Raw genomic sequence first — 26,516 nt, 5'->3', positions numbered from 1 at the left:
AATGCCTAGGAAGGTACCAGATGACGCCCACTGAACAAAGTTCTGTTAAGGGTTCATAAGTTACTCACACAAAAAGGGCTGTTCTGCATGTTATAAACTTAACATTCCCGTAAGAGACTGATCCACTGTCAAGGTAAAGATACGAACCTGGCCAGACCATCCCTCTTCCCCACACACATCTTCGCCATCATGGTCCCTGGTGCTTACAACTTGTGACAGTTCAAAGCAAAGCTTTCACCCATGGCTCTTACTACCTTTTTTTTTTTTAGTTCTTACAATATTTCATAAACAGTATTTCTTACAATATTTTATAAATTATGGTTCATAGAATTCACCTACAAAAATATTCCACATAGGTAGGCCAGGAGGCAATACAAACAGTACTCGATCTACCTGTAGTATCTGGTGCCACACAGAGAAGCAAGAAAAAGATTAGGGGAAGAAAAGGGGATTATGACCCTGGCCCTGTTCTCAGCCTTACTGGTCTGTTTCACCCACAGGGATCAACCACAGCCATTCGAGAGGCCGGGTGAGGGCGAAGGGCGCCGCCCATCTCCACTGGGTTCTAAGGGCAAAGCACCAACTGCTTCGTGCTTCATGAGTGGCACCCAGTGTTCGCACAGACTCTTTACAGCTGATCCATTCCCTCCCAGAGGCCTCTCCCCTTTCATTCTGTTTGCCCAGATGGCAGTCAGCAGATTGGAAGCATTCGCTGCACAACATACCACTTAGCCATGCTGTGTACTCGGTAAAGAACGCAATTCACATGACAGGCTTTATCAGTATTGTCTGCTTAAGTCATCTGCCAAGCAACAGATTCTAGAAAGCCTGCAGTGTCATCCGTCACACACTGATTTCTAAAGTCAAATGAAGCAGCTCTTCAAATTGCTGTTGGTAACTACAATGATATTAATAAGAACATATTTTCCCTCCCCTGAACCTGCCCCGCTCAACTTATCCTTTCAGATTAGTTCCCCATCCCCTACAGCAAAACACTGGAGGTGTCAGCAGTTGCACGGGTTTACAATAGTGGAGCTGTCTGTTTATGTTCAACCCCCATTCATTTTCTGTTGGTCCGCAGGTTTAGATTTGCTTTTGTAAAACGTAATGCCTAATATAAACACCCCCAAATTTGAGAAACGTTCTGAACCGAGTATTGGTTTCAATAGGCATTTATCCTGGGAGTAAACAGTAACACCAACACGTAGCTGTTTAAGTCAATTCTTGTAAATCGTGATTACAAATAGCAGTCATCTGTGTTACGATGAACCTGGAAAGCGACTGGAATTACTGATGGATTACGTATTAGATAGGCATGTTGGTGGTGCTGGTCCGGGATTTTTAACTGTGGGACCATCTGCTAAAAAAGTTACAAAAGTTCCTGCCACGATCCACTTTGCAACTAGGAACACTGAGGCTGCAGAGGCCCAAGAGGACTGTCCGTAGAGCCAGACTCAGTCTCGATGTCTAGCTTCCCTTCCTTTTCAGCTTTCCAGAAACTTTGCAAGATACATTAAATGATTTCACAAATGTCCTGTCAAAGCTACAATGGTGAATGTGTACACGTGCTATATGCCCACATGTGTAGAGTGAACGTTATTTTTAGACAATTTGGAAAGAAGTACAAATCTGTATTCAGAGGAAAACAGCAGAGGTTCACTGCTGACCAGGCAGACATCTCCAGCCTGGTGCAGGACAGCGCCCCACAGGAGGCTTGCAGGGATCCTAATCCCTTACTCCCACACCGCCTCCAAAACCACAGTTCCCAGGTAGTTACTGCGCCATCAGTCCTCAGACTACCCTCCCTCTCTCTCACTGAGGCTTTTTCATGTCTGCTTTTCTTATGTCTGGGCGGTGATCTGAAAAGAGGAATGTAAAAACTGAGAAGAAATCATTCACTTTACTAAAAAAAAAAAGCCTTCTAAGGATGCACTCAATACAGATTAAATTCTTGATGGAGGACTTTTTTGTCTATTAAAAAAAATCATTTTATTGGGGGCTCATACAACTCTTATCACAATCCATCCATCCATCGTATGAAACACATTTGTACATTTGTTGCCATCATCATTCTCAAAACATTTGCTTTCTACTTGAGCCCTTAGTATCAGCTCATTTGTCCCCTCCCTCCCTGCTCCCCCTCCCTTATGAACCCTTGATAAATTATAAATTCTTATTATTTTATCATATCTCACACCATCCAATGTCTCCCTTCAACCACTTCTTTGCTGTTAGTCCCCCAGGGAGGAGGCTATGTGTAGATCTTGTAATCGGATCCCCCTCTCCACCCCGCCCGCCCTCCACCCTCCAGGTACTGCCACTCTGATGAAGGAACTTTCACCTGAGCCCGAGAGTCACCAATAAATGAAAAGTGGTCCAAAAAATACGTAAACCATTCCAAAGATGAAAATGAAGCAGTCAGCTGGTCGAATTTGTAAAATGTGTGTGGGGGAGGGGAAAGTATTTTACACCGCAAATAGCCTCGGAGACATTTCAAATGGCAAGCCCATATATTTGCAACTCTCAATTTATTCCCCACCTACACAAAATATTTTCTGGGCAGCTTCACCTGGTGGTGTGAGTGATTTAATGTTCACTTATACAAATAATCTGGTTTCATTACTATAATGGTCTAACAAGTCCCCCAAAGCCAAATCTATTGCTCGGCGGAGCTAAGGTGGTGCATTTTAGCAAAAGATCTGTGGTAAGATGTGAGCAAGCAAGGGTCAGCTGAAGGAGCTGGCACACCGCTCCTGCTCAGATGCTCCTCTGATGAATGGGAAAGGAAAATTACACGAGAGGAGATGTGCCTGGGAGCTACTGAAGGCTTGAGGACAACGGGCACTTGTGGCGCTGCCTCTGCAGCCTGCTGGGGTTAACAGCAGGCGACAAGTGCAAACAGCCCCAACTTGGGCTCGGCTGCCAATTCTGGCTGCCATGCTGCTAGCTGCGCCGAAAGGAGCCTCTCAAAGCCACCCGCTCTCCATTTCTGCAACAAGGCAGACAGCTTCTTCCAGGCCCCTGGAGTAAGTGTACAATTCTCTTGCACACCAATTAGGGATTCAAGACTGACTGTACATTAAAGGATGTCCCTAGGTCAGTCCAGTTGTGAGGATTTCACCTGCAAAGTGATGATTCTAAAGCAAACAGAACACCTCAAGAGAACTGACGATGCGATTACTCGGGATACATTAAGAACAGATGTCACTAACTGTCCGTATTAAAATGAAAACATCAAATCTAATGAACATGAGTCTATCTAGGGACAAACCTGACAGATACGCTAACGCATTTAATTGTGGAAGTCAGGCTGGGCAGCCCTTCTGAGTAAGGGAAGAAGAACCTTCAACTGTGTTGGTGAGGAAGATTTGGGGAAAAACAAGAAACCACATCGACCCCTGGGTCACATACTGAAATCACGGCTCTTTCTGACATTTTAAGGCGTGCCAAAACAGTTCGTTTTTAATGATTATTACCCCAAGGTCTAGTAATAAATTCAAACACCTTTACCTGAAGTTGTTGTGGTTCAATAGAAAGACAATTTTGATTCAATTAAAATTTAAACCACTGGGAATAGTAATTTAAGGATTATATTTTTAGACTTGGGAAACTTCGGAATTTTAAATACTATTTAAGCACTGTATCCACCTGTAATTTTCAAATCTTAAAGTATTACTTTAAGTCTGCACAAAATTTGAACAGGTTTTACTTGGCTTCTTTCCAAACCATAACACTTACACTTTGGGGACAAGGGAGGGTAGAGTGTAAAGCGCTTTAATTTCTTTTAAGCAAAAACGCTTTTACCTTGAACACATTTTCAGTAGTATATCCTCCCATGCTAGGAGTGTTTCAGATTTTTCTTTCTTTTTTAAATATAGTCTAAAACATAAAGTTACGGCCAAACTGTTTTTAAGCTTTTAAAATGCAGCTCCTACTCTGGCAGTGAAAATCTGCAGACGCTCAAGCAGCAAGAACAGAAACAGACATAAAAACATCAGGCATCAGGCTGCGGCTTCGTACTTGGGTTTTATATCTTATTATTCTCATCCTCGTAATAAACCAAAAATTGAGCATATACGACAAATTTCAATGTTTACATTTCATACCTCAAACTAAAGCTTCCTGAGCGATTAAAATAATTTAAGTCAACAATAATCTACAGTCTAATGCCCTGAACATGCAGCAGTAAATCAATAATGTGGACGATATAACATTTTCAAAATATTACCATAAATAAGAACAGACAGAACCCAGGGAATTCGGCTCATAATTCAGCGTGCTGAGTCTCTCTCCTTATTCACCTACACCGTGTTTCATTTAAAATGAAATATTGAATATTTTATTAAATATGTGAAATTTCATAAATATTTTACTCAAATATTTTAAGTAGGGCTGCACCATGGGGGACAAGTCACTATAAGCATGAGCATTAAAATCACTGTCAGGACTTGATAAAAGGAGGCTGTTAAGTCAAAAACAACTTCTCTATCTGGACACCAAAAGGATCATCATTAAACAGAATTACCTCTAACCAACAATGGTTATGAATTGACTAGATATTACATTATATAAACAATGTTTTTAATTAAATCGTATTACTCTGTATTACTAGAGACTGACGAGGATCCAGAAATGTGAATAACTGGAACAAACTCAAAAGGATAAAACTCATTTAACAATTACTTAAAATTGCAACTGATGTACACCTGCAAAATCAGGCCCTGCCTCCCCTCTGAAGGCATCCCAGACAGCACTCCCCTCTGAAGGCATCCCCGACAGCACTCCCCTCTGAAGGCATCCCCGACAGCACTCACAGCTGGGCGTTCCACTGTTTTCCACCTTCAGCCTGGCCTTGTGATCAAGCCTGTTACACAACCCCTTGTCTCTCCCACTGAAAACCGACCAAGCAGTAGTCAGGTTTGGGTTGTTTTTATGTTCTTTTCACCACTTACTCAATGCAATTTGGTGTGTTGTGTGTTGTGTGTGTGTGTGTGTAGGGCAGGGGGGCAGCTGAAACAAATTAATGTGGATTAATTTTTTCTGACATACTTGAAATATGTTATCACTCTTCTACTTAATGAATTGAGGTCAGTAAGCAAAGCTCACCCTTCAAGACAGATATCCCTTTTTAGTTGAACTAAGCTCCAAACAAATCCCCCCCCAAATGTAGGTCTACACCTGTACACACAAACGGGTTTCCAAATTATCCTGGAAAAACAGAACTGGAGGATAATGGAATTTGTTCACGAAGCTTCCCCCCATGCTTGCCCTCATTGTTTCTAAATCCTAATACTGCTCTAAAGAGGAAACTCTTTAAGGAACTGCAACAAGAGAAACGAGACATGTATGTTCAAAGACCGTGGACCACATGGCTGTGGTCAGCGCTTACTCACACTGACAAGGCGATCTGGAAGTCACGCACTGAGAGGCCAGGCGGGAACCACCAGCGAAGGGCTGAGCAGTTCACCACGGACCCGGGCTTTGTGCAAAGGAAGCATCAACAGAAGGAGAGATTTCGAGAAGCCAAGTAATTAAGCAGCGATTTTTATAAATCTAAAATGTGGTTCACATGCCTGGATAGCACTGCAAATTTAACCATACAAACCCACGAACTCCCTTAGAACCCAGAGAAAATTAACACCTCAGCTTTGAAAAATTACTCTGCACACAGCTCCTTTTAATTACATTTTGGCAATTCATACTTTCTCCTTCAGAATGCCTATTTAAGATTCTACAGCCCTGCTTTTCTTGTGAAAGCTTAATGGTAGCAAAGTAATTGTGTAGAACACCCCACACTAGAATTTCCTGCTCTTGTACCAAACGTGTTGAACTAAAAAGGAAAATGATTTTAAAATAACCGTTTTCTCCTGGGGAAAATGAGCGGGGACGTAGAGGGTTGTGCTTAGGTGCGCGCGGGCACCGTTTGTGGGGGGTGGGGGGGAGTTCAGGTGGTCACACCAGCTGCACATGCTCGATGTGTGTCATTCCGTCTGGCATTTCCTCCTCCCGACGTCTGACTACAGGTTCACAGTGCCATGCAGTCTTCCCACTTCATTGTGAAATAAACTTATTTTGAAGGCCAAGGGTCGCCCTTTGTGACCAACTTAAAGAGAGCGAAACAAAAGTAGGTGCACTTCAAATAAAAATTACGGATTTGGCCCTACTGCTGAATCAAATAGGCTTCTTATATCACCTACAATATTAAACTGATTTAGTCTGTTGAAAAACAAGACAGTGAGTTATTGGATCTGTGTTTAATTCAGTGCACTTTATAACATATTTGAGGAATTCAGCTGTAGAAAACAGTATCTGAATCTTATCAGATGAAATATTTTTCCCTTTTTGCAAGCCTCGGGTTGAATGTCTGAGAAAACAAATTAGTCTCTTGTTCTCCTAAGCTTGATAATAGTGCCCCCTAATGGGAATTTTAACATGAGTTTTGCGACTCGTTTTTTAAAGGCTATGTTCTCTATTGTCGGCAGTTACTCACTTTCAACTAGAAAGTAAATTCTAAACTATAAAAGTGTACAAAGATTTACACCTCTCACGGGAGTTACCACATCTGTAAAAACAATCTGTAAATTAAGGGAGAGAAACAAATGAGAGAAACTTCATACCAAGTAGTTTTCTAGGCCGTGAATCATGGAACTATCTAGCATAACCCAAGGTAGCACTACGCGAGTTCCTCTTATAAGGAAATTATCCCCTGGTTGTTTTTAGGACTCCGTGAGTAACTCCCATGTCCTGAGGGAAAAACTTCACATAAGCAAAATGCAGCGTCCATGAGTCGAATTCTGACTCCTAGCCCCTTAGAAGGGAGAAGGTCCCACGTGGCTTCTAAGCCAATGAATCTCTCTGGAATGGCCTTGTCATGTCTCTCTCCTGGAGACAGCTAGTGAGTTCGAACCTCAGACCTGGTGGTTAGTAGCCATTGTTTTAACCAGTGTGCCACTAGGCAAGTTAAATTATTTAGTGTCATACAGCTGCTTGGTATAGAACTAAAGTTCCTAATCAGGTTTTGGGGTTTTATTTGTTGTTATGTTACGTCACGCTGATTTTGACTGACTGCACCTGGTGTGATAAGCAGCATAGCCCGCCCTGGGGGCTGGGGGTGGCTACCTAGACACCGTCTTCACAGGTCTCCCCTCAGTGGGTTCACACCGCACCACAGGGCCTCAGACCCTTCTCTTTCCACAGGTCTATGACAGCCTGCAACCTTGACCTTAATCATGCCTTCTTTCAAAGTGATGTGCAGACAGTTCCCCGGAACATCAACTACTCAGTGTGTGGCTCTAAGAAAATTAAGGCCAAAAAATTGAGGCAAAACAAACAGCTTAACAGTGATATCTTCAGTGCCCATTAAATACAGGACGGACTCCATGTTCCAGCCCAAATTAAAGGCCTAGAATTTATAAACAACAAACAGAAAGCCACCAATTCACAATGAACAGAGAGAACTAGGCAATCTTCAACCTTTCAGGAGAGGGAGAACACCCAAGAGTAGGAAGCAGTTACATTTCACACAAGGGTGTCAAACTTGTTGTGGGTCAAACAGGGACTGTTTCGTGTACTGCTAGTTCCTATGACACGAAGCAGGATGCAGCCGTGGGAAAACGCATCAACAAGTGGCATGGCCGTGGTCCAACACAGTTTCATTACCAAAGCAGGTGGCTGACTCACAGATGACTTCCCAGTCCCTAATGTAAAACTTAAATTCCGTGTTTCAACTACAGATTAAAAATCTTCCACTTGACCTGAAGTATCAAATACAAACAAGACCGGAACCGTATAAAAAATGTGGTGCTTTACTTCCATGGCGTGAAAGAAAACATTTTTTCCCTAAATAGACAATAGTGTTGTTTCGTTATTTCGTGCTGTCAAGTCGCTTCCAATTCCTATAACCACCTCATATAGCAAACCTTCACTCAACAGAATCAAAGTATGGGTTTAGTGGGTATAAAATAACCCAAAAGGATAAGCGAAACAGCAGGTCTTTGATGTCTGCTGTAAAGCGCCACGGAGCCGACGCCTACTCAGAGACCGTGGGCACAACAGCTCACAGCACCGCCAGGCCCTGCGGCCGCTCACTGCCGATGGAGCCCACGGCTGCAGCCCCTGTGAGTGCATCTCCCGAGGGCCTGCCTCTTTCTCACGGAGCCCTCTCCCTGACCAGACAGTGTCCCTTTCCAGAGACCGGCCCCTCCCGATAACACATCTAACTGCATTACACAAGCTCACTCCAGATAGGACTGTTCTAAGACATACCATTAGGGATATCATATTTTTTATCTAGGTTGATAAGAATCTAATGGTAATTATATATGAATATCCATTAAGGATAACTCACTGCCATCAAATCAATTCTGACTGCCAGCGACCCGAGAGTACTGGGGTAGAGTTGCCCCTGGAAGTTTCATAAACTGCAAGTCTCATCTTTCTCCCTTGGAGAGGCTGGTGGTTTTGAACTGCTGACCTTTAGGTTAGGAGCCCAATGCATAACGCAACGTACCACCAGGGCTTTGTCCACTAAGGATAGAAAAAATGTATTAGGTAAGTGAACATAAAGTTCAGATCTACTTTGTAAAACTATAAAGAAACACATGGTTATTATTTGAGATTTTCACAAATAACAAAAATGGCACCCCATACACACAAAACCCTAGACTCACAGTCACAAAACTGATACCGACTCACAGTGACCCTATAGGACAGGGTAACACTGAGTCTGGAACTCTATGGAAGTAAAAGGACCGTCTTTCTCCCAGGGAGCAGTTGGTGGTTTTGAACTGCTGACCTTGCAGTTAGCAGCCCACCGCATAAGCACAGCACCACCAAGGCTCCTAGTAACCGTGTAGTTTTTACTAAAGGTACACGGAGAAAAACAAGTTGGCTGGTGCAAAAAGCAGATTTCTCATATCATGCAATGGTGACATACACAACACAGTTTCATTACTTCATGAACTGTCTAAAAGTAGCACAGGACAGTGAAACAATCATGGCAGCTGCATATTTCAAACTGTTACTCTGTCAATTCTCTAGTTGTGTGATTTTAGATAAGTTTCCTTGAACTAACTACAAGCTTTTCTTTCTTGTTGTGTTTTGTTTTTTAGTCATTGGTTTGCTGTTGTTGTTTTGTTGTGTATTATTGCTTAGTTTTGCACTGTCTTGTTTTTGTGAATGTTATTATCTCCGCAGGTCTGTCTAAGTAAGATAGACTGGATGAACAATCTGGAGGAGAAAACAATGTGACCAACAATTCCGGGGGACATGGGAGAAGGGGAGGTGGGGAGAAAGGTAGTGGTGTTGAAAAACCCAGCGACAAGGGAACAACAAGTGAGCCAAATCGGTGGTTAGGAGGGTGTGGGCGACCTGGCAGGGCATGATCAAGGGTAATGTAACCAAAAATTGTGGAAACACAGGTGGGGACTGAGCATGATAGTGGGACAGGAGGAAAATCAAAGAAAATAGAGGACAGAGCTGGAAGGCAAAGGGCATTTATAGAGGTGTAGATAAAGGCATGTAAATATGCAAATATATTTATATATGAGGATGTGGAAATAGATCTATGTGCACATATGTATAGGTTTAGTATTAAGGTAGCAGGACATTGAGCCTTCACTTCAAGTACTCCCTAAATGCAAGAATATTTTCTTCAATTTAATTGGCATTCTATGATGCTCACCTTCCTGACACAACCACTGAAGACAAAGTGGGTGAATAAGCAAATGTGGGGAAGAAAGCTGATGGGGCATGGCTATCGAAAGATATAGTGTCTAGGGTCTTAAAGGCAAACAAGCAGCCATCTAGCTCAGAAGCAACGAAGCCCACATGGAAGAACACACCAGCCTGTGTACTCACGAGGTGCCGAAGGGATCAGTTATCAAGCATTAAAAAACAAAAAATCATATCATTGTGTCATCACCTCCATGATAGGATCGCTGAAGACAAATGGGTGCATAAACAAATGTGGCGAAGAAAGCTGATGGTGCCCGGATATCAAGATATAGTGTTCTGGAGTCTTAAAGGCTTCAAGGTAAACAAGCGGATCATCTAGCTCAGAAGCAACAACGCTCACATGAAAGAAGCACACTAGCCCATGTGATCACAAGGTGTCGAACGGAATCAGGTATCAGGCAACATCAGAACAAAAAAATCTTATAGTGAATGAGGTGGACAGTGCAGAGTGGAGACCCAAAGCCTATTTGTAGGCCACTGGAGATCCCCTTGCAGAGGGGTCTAGGGGAGGAGACGAGCCATTCAGGGTATGATGTAGCAACGATGAAAAATACAACTTTCCTCTAGTTCCTAAATGCTCCCTCTCCCCTTCCCTCTCCCCTCTCCCCCCCTGCCCCACTATCATGATCCCAATTCTACCTTGCAAGTCTGGCTAGACCAGAGGATGTACACTGGTAAAGATAGGACCTGGAAACACAGGGAATCCAGGGTGGATGATCCCTTCAGGACCAGTGGTGGGAGTGGTGATACTGGGAGGGTAGAGGAAGGGTGGGTTGGAAAGGGGGAACCAATTACAAGGATCTACATGTGACCTCCTCCCTGGGAGATAGACAACAGAAAAGTGGGTGAAGGGAGACATCGGACAGGGCAAGATATGACAAAATAATAATTTATAAATTATCAAGGGTTCATGAGGAGGGGGTGGGGGGAGCGGGGATGGAGGGAAAAAATGAGAACCTGATGCCAGAGCTTAGTGGAGAGCAAATGTTTTAACAATGATGAGGGCAATGAATGTACAAATGTGCTTTATACAATTGGTGTATGAATGGATTGTGATAAGAGTTGTATGAGCCCCTAATAAAACGATTTAAAAAAAACTTATTTACTATGCAAAGCATCAGTAATTTCCGGATCTAGAAAATAGGCATGCTAAAACTTCCAACTATGTAGAGTAACATAGGATTACAGGGCAGTGTACACATAGCTCACAGAATGCAGTGCTCAGCTATTTTATTTATTATGTAATACTAAGCTGAAATCTCTCCTTAGCTTGGTGTTGTTATATCATTTTTCACAGGCGGTTTAAGGTCCACACTAGTACAATCACATCTTGGTCAATTATTTCTAACCCATAGAAGAAGTTAGCTTCCAACGATGAAGACCTGGAGTTAATAACACCATTTGCTTTACTCGTGGTTCTGGAATTGACTGAATGGTATTTCTTGTTCATATTCTACACTTAAAATTTTATGAAGCAAAAGCAATTACCTAGGAAACCATGTGACAGAATGTAGAGTATTTGGAAATGGATTCTGCTCCCACTAGTGCCACAAGCCTGCTAACTGCACAAGGCACTTTCAAGTGAACCCTTCAAACTCCGTGCTTATAAAGCAAAGAAACTAAAGTAACATTCCTTTGTCTTGCAGCTCTAGAAACATTCTTATTGAACCATCATGAAGCTTCCCAGACAGGCTGGTGAGACGAGAACTAGAGCTCTCCCGGCATTGCCTGAAGTGACTATGGGGAAATCTGTACCATCATCACGCCCGTGGGGTAAGTATTACAGTAATTCAGACTTAAAGAAGAAAGTATGACCGATTTTAAAAAACAAGGCAGAGAGCAAAAACTACAGAGCTTTTCTTGAAAGTACTTTAAAGTTGGTTGCCCTGGTTGGTTTTGGGGGTAATAAGCTAATGCAGAACTGATTTTCAGGGCAAAGTACAAAGACGACCACAGTATTTAACTTCATTGAGAATATAATGTGCATCCACTTCACACTCAAAGTTATGAGAATGTGACGTTGCGTAACAAGTAACAAAATGATAGTTAAAGCATATGCACATAAAATGAGATCTGAGAGTTGAGGCAAATTAAAAGGTATTCTAGAATATATTAATATATAATACATATAATGTATATTACATATTTACATATATGTAACAAATATATTAGGACACTGACCTTGGTCTTTGTTGTAACTATTTTTTTCCAACCATAAGCCATTGCTAACAAGGCAACTACACACACTAAAGTACACAAAATGCCTCTAAAATAAATTCAGTAATTAATAAGCCTTTCTTGTTGAGGCAGGCAGTTCAATTCATCCCGTCTTACACACTGATGGGGTCAAAATTCTAACTGTATAAAGGAGTGGGTGCTGGACACAATAGTTTCCCTATTCAATTGATTACATATCAGAATCAAAAATTTCAAGTAAATAAAGGCTACACTAGTTAAGTTTAAGACACAAATCCTGAACTCATAAAATTTTGCTAATTCTTTGAAGAAAATCAGAAAATTTGGAACCTAAGCTAGTCTTGACAGAGAATCCTAAAAAGAAAGTATCAATGATTATAATGATTATATTACCATCCACTTGTAGGTAAGAAAAAGACACCCTTACGATAAACGTCCTTACCTTCATCAAAATCGGCATCATCCTCCGTGTGCTGGGGGAAAGGAAAGCAGTTGGTGATTTCAAGCCGATCTTCGACAACCAGGCCCAGAAGCACTCCTTGGACAACCTCAGTTCCTTGTCCTTCTTCTTGATAATGCTTGATTATTTTTAATACCACCTAAAACAAAATATAGGAAGGAGCTTAAAACCCACTTTTACAGTTTAATTTCCTTATTTCTGAGAAAATAAATAAATCACATTATGGGGTTTGCAAAGCCACAAAATTATATGCTAGATTTAACCAAATTTCTTAAAAAAATCACTTCCTTTACCCTTACATAAATATTAAAGCGCATACACTCTACATGTACACTTGAAACTCTTTAGTGAAAAAAGTGAATTGCAGGCCAATTTACAATACCAAGTAATCTTTGCATGTCAAATGTTAAAAGGTATGCATGCCAAAACGTCAACAGAGAGCGCTCATAGCTACAAAGCCAATCAACTCTCAGGGGGCTCGGGGCACTGTGCCCACTTTTCCTCAGGTTATTAATGAGAAAGGCTCATCAAGATAATGTCCTAATGATGAAATTACCATTCAGACACAGAATCTTCTGGACACCTGAAAGCAGAGGCCTCCGACAATTCTCAACCTGCCTTCTTGAACAGACCACCGCATTAATTATAAAAAACAACAATGGGAACATGTACCCAACAAGAATCTGTTTGGTAATGGAAAATACAAGAAAACACAGGCTCAAACATTACCTAGTTGTCCTCACCAAGAAACAATAAGCACCCTGTCATTAAATAATCAGCTCTAATATAATGGAATATATTATTCTCTCACCTAATATTTGAAACGATAATGGAAGTTAACACTGAGCATGGCTGAAAGGGCAATTTAAAAGTTCAATCCTATGCCTTTACTCAAGTACTCCCTCAATGCAAGAAGGCTCTGTTCTATTAAATTCACATTCCGACATCGGGAGGGAAGGGGGTGTAGAAAGAAGGAACCTATCTTGGGGGTCTACACGTAACCTCCTCTCTGGGGGATGGGCAACAGGAAAGTGGGTGAGGGGAGACACCAGGCAGTGTAAGATAGGATAGAGTAATAAGTTATAAGTTATTAAGGGTTCGTGAGGAAGGGGGGAGGGGGAGGGAAAAAAGGAAAATGAGCTGATTCCAGGAACCCAAGTGGAAGGCAAATTTTGAGAATGATGAGGGCAATGAATGTATAAGGGTGCTTTACTCAAATGATGTATGTATGGATTGTGATAAGAGTTGTAGGAGCCCCAATAAAATGATTTGTTAAAAAACAATTAAATAAATAAATTCACAGTCCATGATGCTCACCTTCCCAACATGATGGCTGGAAACAAATGGGTGCATAAGCAAATATGGTAAAGAAAGCTAATGGTGCCTGGCTATCAAAAGATATAGTGTATGGGGTCTTAAAGGCTTGAAGATCAACAACCGTCCATCTAGCTCAAAAGCAACAAAGCTGACATGTAAGAAGCACACCAGCCTGTGTGATCACGAGTTGTCCAAGGGATGAGTTATCAGGCATCAAAGAACAAAAAATCATATCATTGTAAATGAGGAGGGAAGTACAGAGTGGGGACCCAAAGCCCATCTGCAGACAAACGGATATACACATACAGACGGGTCACAGGAAAGAGATGAGCCAGTCAGGCTGTAGTATAGCAATGATGAAACATACAACTTTCTTCTAGTACTTAAATGTTTCTCCTCCCCCTACTATCATGATCCCAATTCTACCTTACAAACCTAGTTAGACCAGAGATGCACAGCGGTACAGATAGGAACTGGAAACACAGGGAATCCAGCACAGATGGACCCCTCAGGGCCAGTGGTGAGTGGTGATACCGGGAGGCTAGAGGGTAAGGAGAGGTAGAAAGAGGGAACCGATTACAAGGATCTACATATAACCCCCTCCTGGGGGGTAGACAACAAAAAAGTGGGTGAAGGGAGACGTCGGACAATGCAAGATAAGACAAAATAATAATTTATACGTTATCAAGGGTTCATGAGGGAGGGATGGGGAGGGAGGGGGAAACATGAGCTGATACCAAGGGCTCAAGTAGAAAGCAAATGTTTTGAGAATGATGATGGCAGAAAATGTACAAATGTGCTTGACACAATGGATGGATGGATGGATGGATGGATGGATGGATGGATGGATGGATGGATGGATGGATGGAAGGAATGTGATAAGAGTGTACGAGCCCCTTTAAAATCATAAAATGATTTTTTTAATTTTAAAGTTCATTCCTACAACAAGGTGTAGTTAATAAAGCATTTAGAACAGTACTTGATCAACACAATTTATCCACAGTATTGTTAACATCTAAAAGTTCCTGAATATTATTGATTGTATCATTAAACCGCTGTTAAAATCAAAGGCGAATAGTCAAATATTTAATGAAAAGTCCTCAGAGGAAAAAATAGGTCTAATATTTATTAGTGTTTAATTAACCTACATCCCATTTAAAACAAAGGCATTCTTCACAAAAACAATATAATCACTTAATAATAACTGATTATGGATCAGACAATATTCTAATGATTCCCTTACTATAAATAACTCATAATCTCCTGGAAATGAACATCATGCTTGGTAAAGAGGAAGAACAGCGAAAATGAGGTCGATCCTTGATGAAATGGGTGGACACTCGCTTCAACAATTCCCTTAAACAAAACAACGATTGTGAGGAGGGGGCAAGGCCCAGAATTCTTTCCTTCCGTTATACCTGGGGGCACCACATGTTGAAACCAACTTCAGAGCAGCTAACATCGACGATCATCAAACCCTCTTAATTCTCACACCACCTTATAAATTATTATGCACGCTACAGTTAAGAAAACTGAAGCAGAGAAAAAAGTAATAGTGGTAGAGTCAAGATTTAAGCCCAATTAACTCCCAAAGCATATCTGTTTACCCTAAGTTTGCTATTATACAACAAGACAAACCACTGCAAATCTAGCTAGACCAGAGCATGCACACTGGTACAGATACGAGCTTCTGACACAAAATCCAGGACAGATAAACCCCTCGGGACCAATAATGAGAGTAGTGACATCCTGAGGGTAGGGGGAAGGTAGGGGGAGAAGGAGGAAAAAGGAGGAACCAATCGCTTCTTACAAGGCACAAAAATAGGTTTAAGAGTCACACAAGTATGGGTGTGAGTCCTAGACGCAGCACTTACTACCAGTAACCTTGCGGACGTGATTTCACCTTCATCTTCTTAGCACCATCATTGTAATTTGCCAGATGAAACTGTTTCCCAGCAGTGGTGACACTACTGAGAATGAGATAAGAGACGGAAAATACTTCACACAGGGTTAGCCAAGCAAAGTGATCACAAATGATCGACACTATTGATGCTGTCAATAAAAAGAAAGCAGAATTATTCACTTCCTACTCGATGTAGCTTTCTCCCAAGGAAAATTATTTTCACACTTGAAACAAAATAGGACAAACAGATAAACAAAACAGATGAGTTAGTAAGAACAAACCAAACAACTCTAAATGATTTCAAGTCACCTAGTTTAGGTCCAGTAGATTCCTAGATGCGTAACACTCAGGCTGGTGATGAACTCACTGAACCACTGGTGAAGTACAAGTACATGAGAAATGCTAGGAGCCACACGAGCTTATTGTGCATCTTTGTGGAAATCTGTGATGGGTCCTGTTTGTGTAAAATGCACTGGAGAGCCAGGACAGGCACAATTTCACAAAGAGGTCAGGCCAAAAGGACTGTATTGAAAGGGAACAACTGATACACAAAGATGAAAAAAATCAGATTTTTACATGAACATTTTTGAAGCCTCTTGTATTTAAAAATGAGTTATCACAATTTCTTAAAATCGCCAATTAAAAAAAAAAACTGCCTTGACTTTTACAGGAAATGTAACCCAATAGCTGAGCCGAGCTGGCTTGATAGGTCTACCCAAAAAGTCAATGCAACTTTTTAAAGCATCAAGAGAAGTACAGAGCTCCAAACAAAAGAAGTAGTCACCATCATCCTCTTCTCACTCTTTGCAGCATCCTTGAATTCTTGGGTTCTGTTCTAAACCAAAATCAGAGAGAAATTTTACCACTAAAAGTACTCAACTAAGATGGGAGAAAGCACAGTAGTTTACTTGCTATAAAAGAATCGATATGAGTAAGTATATACGTAAAGGGGGTCATTAGTAAAGAAAACTGAAATATTTGTGATGAGGAGCAGTCAGTAAATTCAAGTCTTCTCCTAGGCTAGGAATAGGTCAAAGATCATTCCTCCGGTTATCAGGACTGGAGGTTTAGTCTACACCTGTGGGAGGAGACAGTGAGGAAGAGCTTGACCTCAGCCAAGAGCCACTGGAGCTGAAGCTGTCATGAATGTATCTCACAGAATGTAGACGAGCATGTCAAGAAGAGTCCATACAATGAGCATTAAGGAGTGAGGATCAGACAAGTTGAGGGACAACACATAAAGAATGTCACAAGAAAGCAAAGAGTCATTAAGAAAGTGGGGGGGAGGGGGGAGACCAAGGTGGATGTCAGAAGATCTCTGTAATTTACTCTTTCAAGAAAAACTACAGTGATTGAATGAAATGAAATAAGAGCGGAAAAACAAATTTCCAAATGCAACCCCAGACAACAAAATAAGGCATTTTAATTACTATATATGCAAAGACTTGGAGTTAAAAAGCAAAAGAACATGATCAGCTTAACTCAGATGAAAGAACAACAACAAAATTCAAGACTCCAGCTGCAATACCTAAGGATTCAATAGGCAAAAAACAAAACTCTAGGAATTGAAGGAGCTCGAATTAAAGTTTCAGCAAACTGCTGCAGTCCTGGAAGCATGCCACCACTTTGGAAGGCAGAAATCTAGCCAGCTGCCAGGAAGAGATCCACTCCAAAGAAAGGTAAAACAACAAAATACAAAAGTAACTGAACAATGTCATTAATATCACATCAAGTAACATTTTGCAAGAAGTGTGTGTGTGTGTGTGTGTACGCATGTATAAGCCGAGTTTCCCAGCACATATTTTATACAGTTTTTGTGGTTAAAATTAAGTGCCTCTGCTAATATTCGGGTCGGCTTATACTCGAGTATATATGGTAATTCAAAATGTTGCAATACATAAAACAACTGTTAGAAAATTTAAACCAGATTCAGAAGAAGATATGAAATTAGATACTGTTGCTAATATCAAATGAGTCTTGGCTGAAGATACACAATACTTGAAAAAGTTGTTTACTTGTGCTTTGTGGACTATGCAAAGGGAATGAGTGAGTGGATCATAATAAAGATGGATAGACTGAGAACGATGGGAACACATCACTGTGGTAATGCAGAACCTGAGCATAGGCCAACAGGCAGTCATTCAAACGCAATAAGGGCATACTGCATGGTTTAAAATCAAGTTGTATATCACCATTGTATGCTTTCACAGTAAGTGGTCTGTATACTGATCTGTATGTTGAAAAGCAAGTAATTTACTTTAAGATTAAGATGCCTCTTACCCAAACCATGGTATTTTTCAGTAGCCATATATGCATGGGAAAGTTGGACAATGATATATTGATACATGGTGTTGGTAAAGAACATTACAAGAAAGAACTATGTCTTGAAAGTGATACAGGTAAGAAGCTCCTTAGAACCATGAATGGGAGGGTGTATCTCAGGTACTTTGGACATGCTATCAGAAGCAATCAGTCCCTGGTGCAAGACACATGTGAGAAAACAGAGGATCAGAAAAGGAGCACCTTCAATAAAGATGGACTGACCCAGTGACTACAGCAACTGGCTCAAATGGAACTGTGATGTTGGCACAGAGCAGAGGAGCACAGTATGTGTCTGTTTTACACAAGCTGCTGAGTCAGAACAAACAAGGCAGCATCTAAGAACACGAGTGCAGGATACTGTACCTTACTCACTACCACATTCTTGTAACCCGACACATATGGTCCTGCCACAGAAGATATTCACAATACATCTATCTGAGTGGTGAACCTTTACTTCTCTCTCACAGTCCATCGTGTTATGAGGAGATCAGAGATCTATCAAGTGCCGTACATGCAACTCTCACGGCCATTAAGTCAATGTTTACTCACAGCAACCCCCTAGGGCAGTGGTTCTCAACCTTCCTCATGCTGCAACCCTTTCATACAGTTCCTCATGTGGTGGTAAGCCCCCGCCCCCCACAACCATGTAGTTATTTTCCTTGCTACTTCATCACTGTAATTTTGCTACTGTTATGAATCAGGAAACCCCTGTGAAAGGGTCATCTGACCCCCAAGTTGAGAACAGCTGCCCTATGGGTTTCCGGGACTGTAACTGTTTTCAGCAGTCTGTCACCCGAGCTGCTGCTGGTTTTCAACTGCTAACCAGGCAGATCACAGCCCAACACATAACCACTGCATCACCAGGATTCATTAAATCCTCACAACCACCACATAAAGTAACCAACACCAGCTTCTCCATTTAATAATTTTACAGATCAGAAAACAGAGGTGGCCTCACACTTAAGGGAAATCTAACTTCTGACTCCAAGACATTGTAACTACTTCGCCATGTCTGGGACGTGTCCTTGTTGCTGGGTACCATCCAGTCGGTTCAGAGTCATGGTGGCCCTACCCTATGCACAACAGAACGAAACGTCCCCCAGTTCTGCACCATCACAACGGACGGGTCTTACATTTGAGCCCACTGCTGCGGCCCCGGTGCCAATACGTCTTGTCAAGTGTCTTTTTTGTTGTCCCTCCTCTTTGTCAAGCATGATGTCCTTCTCCAGGGACTGGTCTCTCCCGATAACATGTCCAATGTGTGGGAGATAAAGTCATCCTTGTCTCTAAAGAGCAGGTTGGCTGTACTTCTTCCAAGGCGGATCTGTTTGTTCTTTCGGCAGTTCATGGTACTTTGAATATTCTTCACCAACACCATAGTTCCAAAACATCCGTTTTCCTTTGGTCTTCCTTATCCAATGTCCACCTTTCACAGGCATATAAGGCAGTTGAAAATACCATGACTTGGGTCAGGCGCACCTTAGTGCTCAAAGTAGCATCCTTGCTTTTTAACACTTTTAAGAGGCCTTGTGCAGCGCAGTTCCCTATCTCTCGACTGCACTCCCAAGAGCACTGACTGTGGACTTCCGGTCTTTAGGCTGAAAAGGCCTTCCTGGAGAACGTCCTGTTACAGGGGTCATAGAGGCAGCGCTTCCTTCGTGGTGTGTGCAACAATTCAAGGAGGGCTACTAATGACGGTGGTCAGACTTGAGTCCCGGTCTCTGGAAATAGTTGCAAGAATGCAATCCAGCTGTCAATTGTTAATGACCCCATTCTCACAAGCCACAAGGAAATGCTACCCTACCAAACTTGTTCAGTCATGCTCACTAGCCCAGTTTTCTCTCCAGCCAACTGTATGCCTGTCCATAAAACAGTGCTGATATTTGTTTATTTACTCCTATTTACTGATGTCCTGCTCTCTGTTCTTTCTCTTTAAAACTGATATAAGGAAAGCACACCCCATAGTACTTTTGTGCCCAAAATGACCCCGCCCACTCAGAAGCCCTATAACATTTACTCTCAGCTTACCAAAATGGCATGGAAGCTCTTCACCCTGACTCTCTATCAGAACCACCCGGGAACAGTAAAAAATGCTGAGGTCAGAAGCTAACTTTGAAATCTTGAGGTAATTAATCCAGGCTGGATTCCTGCCTGTGTCCTGTTTTGTTTGCTTCAGTGAGTTTTTACTGTTAGGTTCTCCAGGTGATTCAAATAAACCACTTCAAAAGAAAAAAAAATAAAACTACTTCATAGTAAGGCTTTAGGAACATGCAAAGTAAGTCAAAAAAGTCTACCTACAAAATTACAGAAACATTTATCAAACCTGAAGTATTGTTTCTCCACATATTCTCCATCTAGGTCTCCTGAAAAAGATGTTTCCCTCTCAGTCTAACCATTCTCTGAAGAGCCCGGGTAGCGCACGGGATAAGCATTAGACTGCCAAGTGTAAGGTCAGTGGTTCAAACATACCGGCAGTTGCTCAAGAGCTAGATGCTTTCTGCTCCCATAAGGAAACCGTTCCCTGAAGAATTCTGTGCTCTTCAGTTTATACCAATATTAAAATAGTAATTTGGGCATCCTCAAGAGACTCAAATCCCGTTCTTTGAATTCGGGGAATAGAGTGAAGGAGCAGGTAAGATCAGAGCTGTACGTATGGTGAGTGGGTTAAGGCTTCCCAACCAAAGTTTTATCAAGCAGCTCTTGTGACCCTCAAAGAATGAGCAGGTGCTTTGCCATAATGGAAAACGATTCTTTGGAACCACTGCCCTGACCTTTCCTCACCAATCTTCCTAACAAGTCCCTGTGATCATCCTGTGTTCTTTAAGACGGTCTATCAAGATCACAACCCCCTTGGGATCCCAAATGCTGTCACCAAGATCGGAGCAAAATAGTCAGTCTTGAATTTAGCTGTTTTGAAAGGGCGTTTTTTTTTTCTTTTTATGAAGGCAACCTAACAAGATTAAGACAAGAGTATTACTGAGACTACGTGTCTGCAGCCAACCACTGATCGCAGAGTTGTTTAAGTGTGCATTGTTTGGAAGAAATCTATTCATGCATGGCCTAAAACCCTGAGTTAGTTAATTGTGCCAACCTGGCCGATAAACATGTGGGGCAAGGCTCACTTCCTGCAAGACATCCCCGAGGAGAAACCACATGGACCTTCCCTGATGCAGCTCTGGGTGCTGGAGCAGCTGTGTGAAGAACCCTGCCAGCGCTGAGATGTTTACACGTTCACTGACTCAGCTTTCCTCCTGCAGTCGGCATCGTTGCATGTGTTTTGTGAGATGGAGGAGGACTTTGTGGATTGTTGTTGGACATGTGGGTTAATGTTGAACTTGGCTTGGGCAGCACTGGGTTGGGATGTTTTCTTGATGTGCACTTACCCTTTATATAAAGCTCTCTCTTAACATGAGCTTCAGTGGAATGGTGTCTCTAACTGCCCAGACTATGTGCTTAGCCTCGTACAATTCAGCTCAACTGTGGCTTTGCGTCCCTGTCACTCCTCAGGTGGTCGGAATCAACATGGTGGTTTACACCAGCACAAGGTTCCTGACTTTTGTTTTAAAAGTGAGCTATTTATGAAGGGATCAGTAAACATCTATAGCAATGGGGTTGATTTCAACACGTAGCGACCTCATAAATATCACCCCAACACAAAGGAGTGAGCACAAAGGGGTCCTGGTGCTGCACTGCCGAGCATTTGGCTGCTAACTTGAAGCCACCACTGGCTTCCCGAAATGAGACCTGAAACTCCCCATAATGAGCACCCACAAAGGAGTGCTTACCCTGACATCAAAGGGTCAGAATCAAAGAAGAAAGACCAGGTGTTCTGCTCCATACAGGACAGGCTCGGGAACGCACAGAACAGAGGCAGTTCTATCCTGTCCAATAGGATCACCGAGTCAGCAAGGACTAGATCAAAGTGAAATGAGTCCGCATTGGCGGAGGGTGCATGAGGACACCTGGGCCTTCCTTAGAGAAAGCAAGGGATGACAACACTAGCAATTCCATTACAGAACTTGACCCCATGGCTTTGAGTGAGAATCAAATCCACAGCCGTGGGTCTCCACTTCACAAATGGTGTCACATGCTAAATGCACACTTCCCTTATTTTGCCACTGTACGCATTATTCTCGGAGTCAGTCAGTTGGTTCTAGATGTAGCTCCCAGATTTCTGAGGTTTGCATGTTCTAAAGTTGGGCACATCTTAACTTAGCAAGAAACCTCAATTTGCAAGATCCTGAACATATGGACTGTGTGCAGAAATTTTCCTAATGGACCCATTTTCCCTATTATTGTTAACTGTTCCACGTAGACCATTTGAAAGAACTATTTCTCTTATCTATTTATGAGTTGAGTCTAATCTCTCATAAGTGACACAGTTAACACAACTCAGCTGCTAACAAAAAGGCTGGAAAGTTGGGTTTACCAAGAGGTGCCTGCCTCACTGAAAGGTCTGGTGCTGTGCACTGAGTACACACGGTTCAAGCTGACCCCACGGCATCACCCGGAGTCAGTGATCTACCACATGGTCCTACCACCAAAGATCATCAGAATGTATTGGAATGAGTGGTGGACATTATCTCCATGGGTCAGAGTGAATTTGATGGCAACCAGTAAACAAACTTCTCATACTTCTTCTAAGGTGTGTCTGGCTTTAAAGAAAGGAAAAAATGTAACTTTGACCAAAGCTAAAAAACCTAAAAGCAACAGAGGTTTTAACTTTTACAATAAGTATCCCATAAGATGGGATAAAATATAAAACACAACGTAGAGGATCTCAACAAATGAAACCCATGAGAAAGAAGTAAGCCTGATGGGTACCATGAACCGTCCACCCTGCTTACAAAGGAAGGTGCGGCAGAATGCTTCAGACCTCCCCATCAAAATCATGTCAAACACGTTCAACTCTGCACCAAGCCAAACTCTGCCTCGGAGTCAATTCTGACTCAGCAACCCCACGGGGCAGGGTAGAACTGCCGCTGGGAGTTTCAGAGGCTGCAGCTCTTTACTGGAGTGAAAAGCCCCAAGGCTCCCACGGAGCAACTGGTGGTTTAAAACCGCTCACCTCACAGACAGCAGCCAAATGCGTACTGACCAAGAAAGTTTACATAGAGAGCATCGTTTGAATGAGCTAAGATAATGCTCTGTGAAATAAGCACCTCTGCAAAGCCCAGTTATTGTAACAAGAACTGTAAGCTCGGCACAGAATTGCCAAGTTTCTGTTCCACTGAACTTCTTCCATTAATACATTAATCCAGAAATTTGCCAAGTGGTTGCTATAAGCAACTGGTGGGTATGACAAACTGATGTTGCACTTAGCAGTCCAATACTTAACTAACAACAAAACCAGAGCGTCTGGGGGGGGGGGGACCATTAAATAAGGAACAAATTAAGGAAGGGGGTCTTAAAAATACACAGGGCACAAACAAATATAACTACTTAATTTATCGCTAGTAACATAACAGAATGATTTAGACATATATTTCAAGTATGTTAGTAAAGTATGGGTTTAGTGAACTGAAAGGAGAAACGGGAAAAACCCACATAAACCCTATAGCCTAAGCTTCTGCTTACTGTAAATTCTAATCTCTCATTGATGTGGTTACTCCTCAACCCTAGTCACACATATCACTACGCACACATAAATGAATTACAATAGCATGTATATACACACACAGTATTAAGTCAAAGAGGTAACCTCTCACCACTCCTTTTAACACTATTGGAGAGCTGAACTAACACTATTAGTTGAAAGAAATCAAGATTGGGAAAGAAACGGAAAAGAAAAAAAATACATGCCTCTGTGTGCGTAAGGCAGGATCATCTAAGTTTTAAAAACCCCAAGGAATCAACAACAGCAAAATACATACAAGGGGGTACCCAAAATAAAACAGAACGGCACTGGGCAAAGCAGAGCTTTCATAGTATGCATTCTTCCCACTAGGCGAGCATCTAACATCTCTTTCTGAGTTAGTATATTCGGTGGCATTGCCTGGGAAGGTTCTCTCTGGTCACAGTAAATTTTTTTCTTAGAAGCAGTTTCTCTCGAACCTCGCTTGGGTCGATTTAAGAGAGCAGCATGGGGCTGTGAAATGTTTCCTGCTTGGGAAAAATGCTGCAGAACTGTTGTGATGTTGAACATAGCTTACAAGGACAGCGCTATAGAAAAACTCAAGTGTAAGAGAGGTTTTCTCATTTCAAAAAAGGTGACGTGTCAGTTGATGACAAACCGCGTTCTGGATGTCTGTCAACTTCCTAAATGGACAAAAATGTCAACTCACACACAGTCCATTTGGAGTTCATTCAGCCAGGTCTGTCAATTAAGCTATTTAGAAATTCTGAAAAGATTGCATAACTGTGTGTGACAAAAAAGGCCTGGCTGTGGCAGATGGGGGACATGTTTTACCACCACAATACACCTGCACATGCAGTCATCTCAGTGCACCAGTTTTTGGCAAAAATAGCATGCCTCTCTTGCTCCAAGAACCTGACCTCCATGCAACTTCTTTTGGTCCCGTGAATGAAGAGGGACATGAAAGGATAGCAATGTGACGAAGTAAAAGAAATGAAGAAAAAAAAAGAGGGAGGTGTTGTCGGTCATCCAAACAGATGAGTTTGGGAAATGTTTCCAAGAATGGAATCACAGGTTTGACAAATGTATTAAGTGTAATGGAGAGTATTTTGAAGGTGACAAGATTGTTTTGTAAATAAAATTAAACACATGGCTTTGAAAAAAATTCCATTGGCGCCCCTCATACATACACACTCCTGGATCTTAATAAGTGGTTGCAGGACACAAGGCTAATATACAAAAGTCGCTTGCATTCTTCTATGTCAGCAATGAAAAACTAGGTTATGATATTTAAAACAACACTATTTACATTAGCACCAAAAATAAAAAAGTATTTAGATGTAATTTTAACAAAATGTGTATGGGGTCTATGAGAAAAACTATAATTCTGATCAAGGAAAGCTCTGAACTTTCTGTTCTGCTTTTTCAAACCTAAAAGAATAAAAAGTGAAGGTGGCTAAATTGTTAAATTCTTTTGCTTTTGTTTTTTCAAAATATTGTGTGTGTGTGTGTGTGTGTGTAAAATCTTCCTTTGACCAACCTTTATCCTTGCTAACAATGAAAGATGAGGTCCACTCCACAAACATTTCTCAGAAGTCTGGAACAGGAAGGAACAAGCCCAGGCTGCAGCCATTGCTGGCCAGTTGGAGAAGACGTTAGGCAGCATGAATGGTTCCTAACTGGCTTTATGCCAGTTTTGTAGATTCTGGGAGGTAAGATCCACAGCCTGAATTCCTCCCATCAATCACTGTCAGAGAACAACTATTACCTTAAAAGAATTTTATTGTCAAAGTAAGTGCAATGCCACAAAATCTCTCCCTTAGCATATTATGTAAAATCAATATCTAGACTTTCATTTAATTCTGGCTTCATTTACTGACTGATCTGTGAACTTGGCAGTTTCCATATTTGTTTAAGGCTGGATCATTTTTCTAACATTGAACAAAGAAGGTAGCTATTGCCAAAATGTAAATTCAAAAACCAGAAAGCTGCATTAGTCTCTAACACATTTTATGACTCAAGTGGGATAGGGATTTCATTTCATAACCAACTGAGTCAAATAATATGCGAGTTAAATTGTGAAAGAAGAAATTTAAATATATGCAATCTCAACCTTACCAAAAAAAAAAAAAACACAAACCAAGGAGTGGAAAGAGCAAATAAATCAACAAATAATCAACAGGGTGGCAGGACCTACAGTTCACAAAACACTCCACCTCCAGGCAGTTTTTGAAAGTAGGAAACAGCCAAGTTTTAAGCACAGGCAGCAGTTTCTGATTTACAAATGAGTTCTGTTCCTAAGTCCGTCCTAACTCAGATGTGTATTTGAGTCAGTGACTTAGGAACTAACTGTTCACATCTTAGGTCGGTTAACATGGGCGTAGCTTTCTATGCATAGACACATTTTCAGAAACATTTAAAAAAAAAACCCAACCAACATAATAATCATTATTTTGATGCATGTCACAAAGCAGTGCCCATTTCCTATGATGAACCATTGTAGGTACCTCACATTGTTAGGAGTTGGTTCATAACGATGGACTGCTCACAGTCCGACAAGGAATGCCTGTATCTTCAATAGAAAAATGACATTTTGCTCCTAACACATAGGTTTAGTTTCCAAGACTCCAATGCACTTAATGTCATCTCAATGACATCTCAGTTGAAAGAACCTATTCCACTATTATTCTATTGAACCTAACTCTCATTGATGGTCCATATTTCTTATTCGTGTTAAATCTACTGGTAATTTTTGGGAAGGGAAGAAGGTATTACAACCTCTGGTATTCAAAAAAGTGGTCTGACCATAAAAATGAAGTTTAGTAAAAAAGAACAATGATTTAAATATTTCTAAGTACTTAAAAAATGTAAAGCACTGCTTGGGGAAATAAATATGCTTGTTTCTGTGGGACAAATAGCAAACAACGTCAGTTTTACAGTCTACTTTACTTCTGCCATACACCAAGTTCACTCAGTGTAAAACCAAAAAGAACTGTCTACCAATTAAT

General features: G+C 41.5%; 1 protein-coding gene across 1 annotated transcript in view; it reads right to left on the bottom strand.

The window, feature by feature from the left end:
• Positions 1 to 26,516, bottom strand: part of EIF3H (eukaryotic translation initiation factor 3 subunit H) — a 107,716-nt gene that overhangs the window by 64,724 nt on the left and 16,476 nt on the right. Inside the window, exon 2 of the mRNA XM_075549344.1 lies at positions 12,374 to 12,530. Coding sequence (XP_075405459.1) covers positions 12,374 to 12,530 — 157 coding nt within the window. The remainder of the gene's footprint in view (positions 1 to 12,373; positions 12,531 to 26,516) is intronic.

The sequence above is a fragment of the Tenrec ecaudatus genome, chromosome 5 (genome assembly GCF_050624435.1).
Source record: "Tenrec ecaudatus isolate mTenEca1 chromosome 5, mTenEca1.hap1, whole genome shotgun sequence".
NCBI lineage: Eukaryota > Metazoa > Chordata > Mammalia > Afrosoricida > Tenrecidae > Tenrec > Tenrec ecaudatus.
Note: the sequence above shows the minus strand (reverse complement) of the source record. Positions and strands in the feature narration are given on the sequence as shown.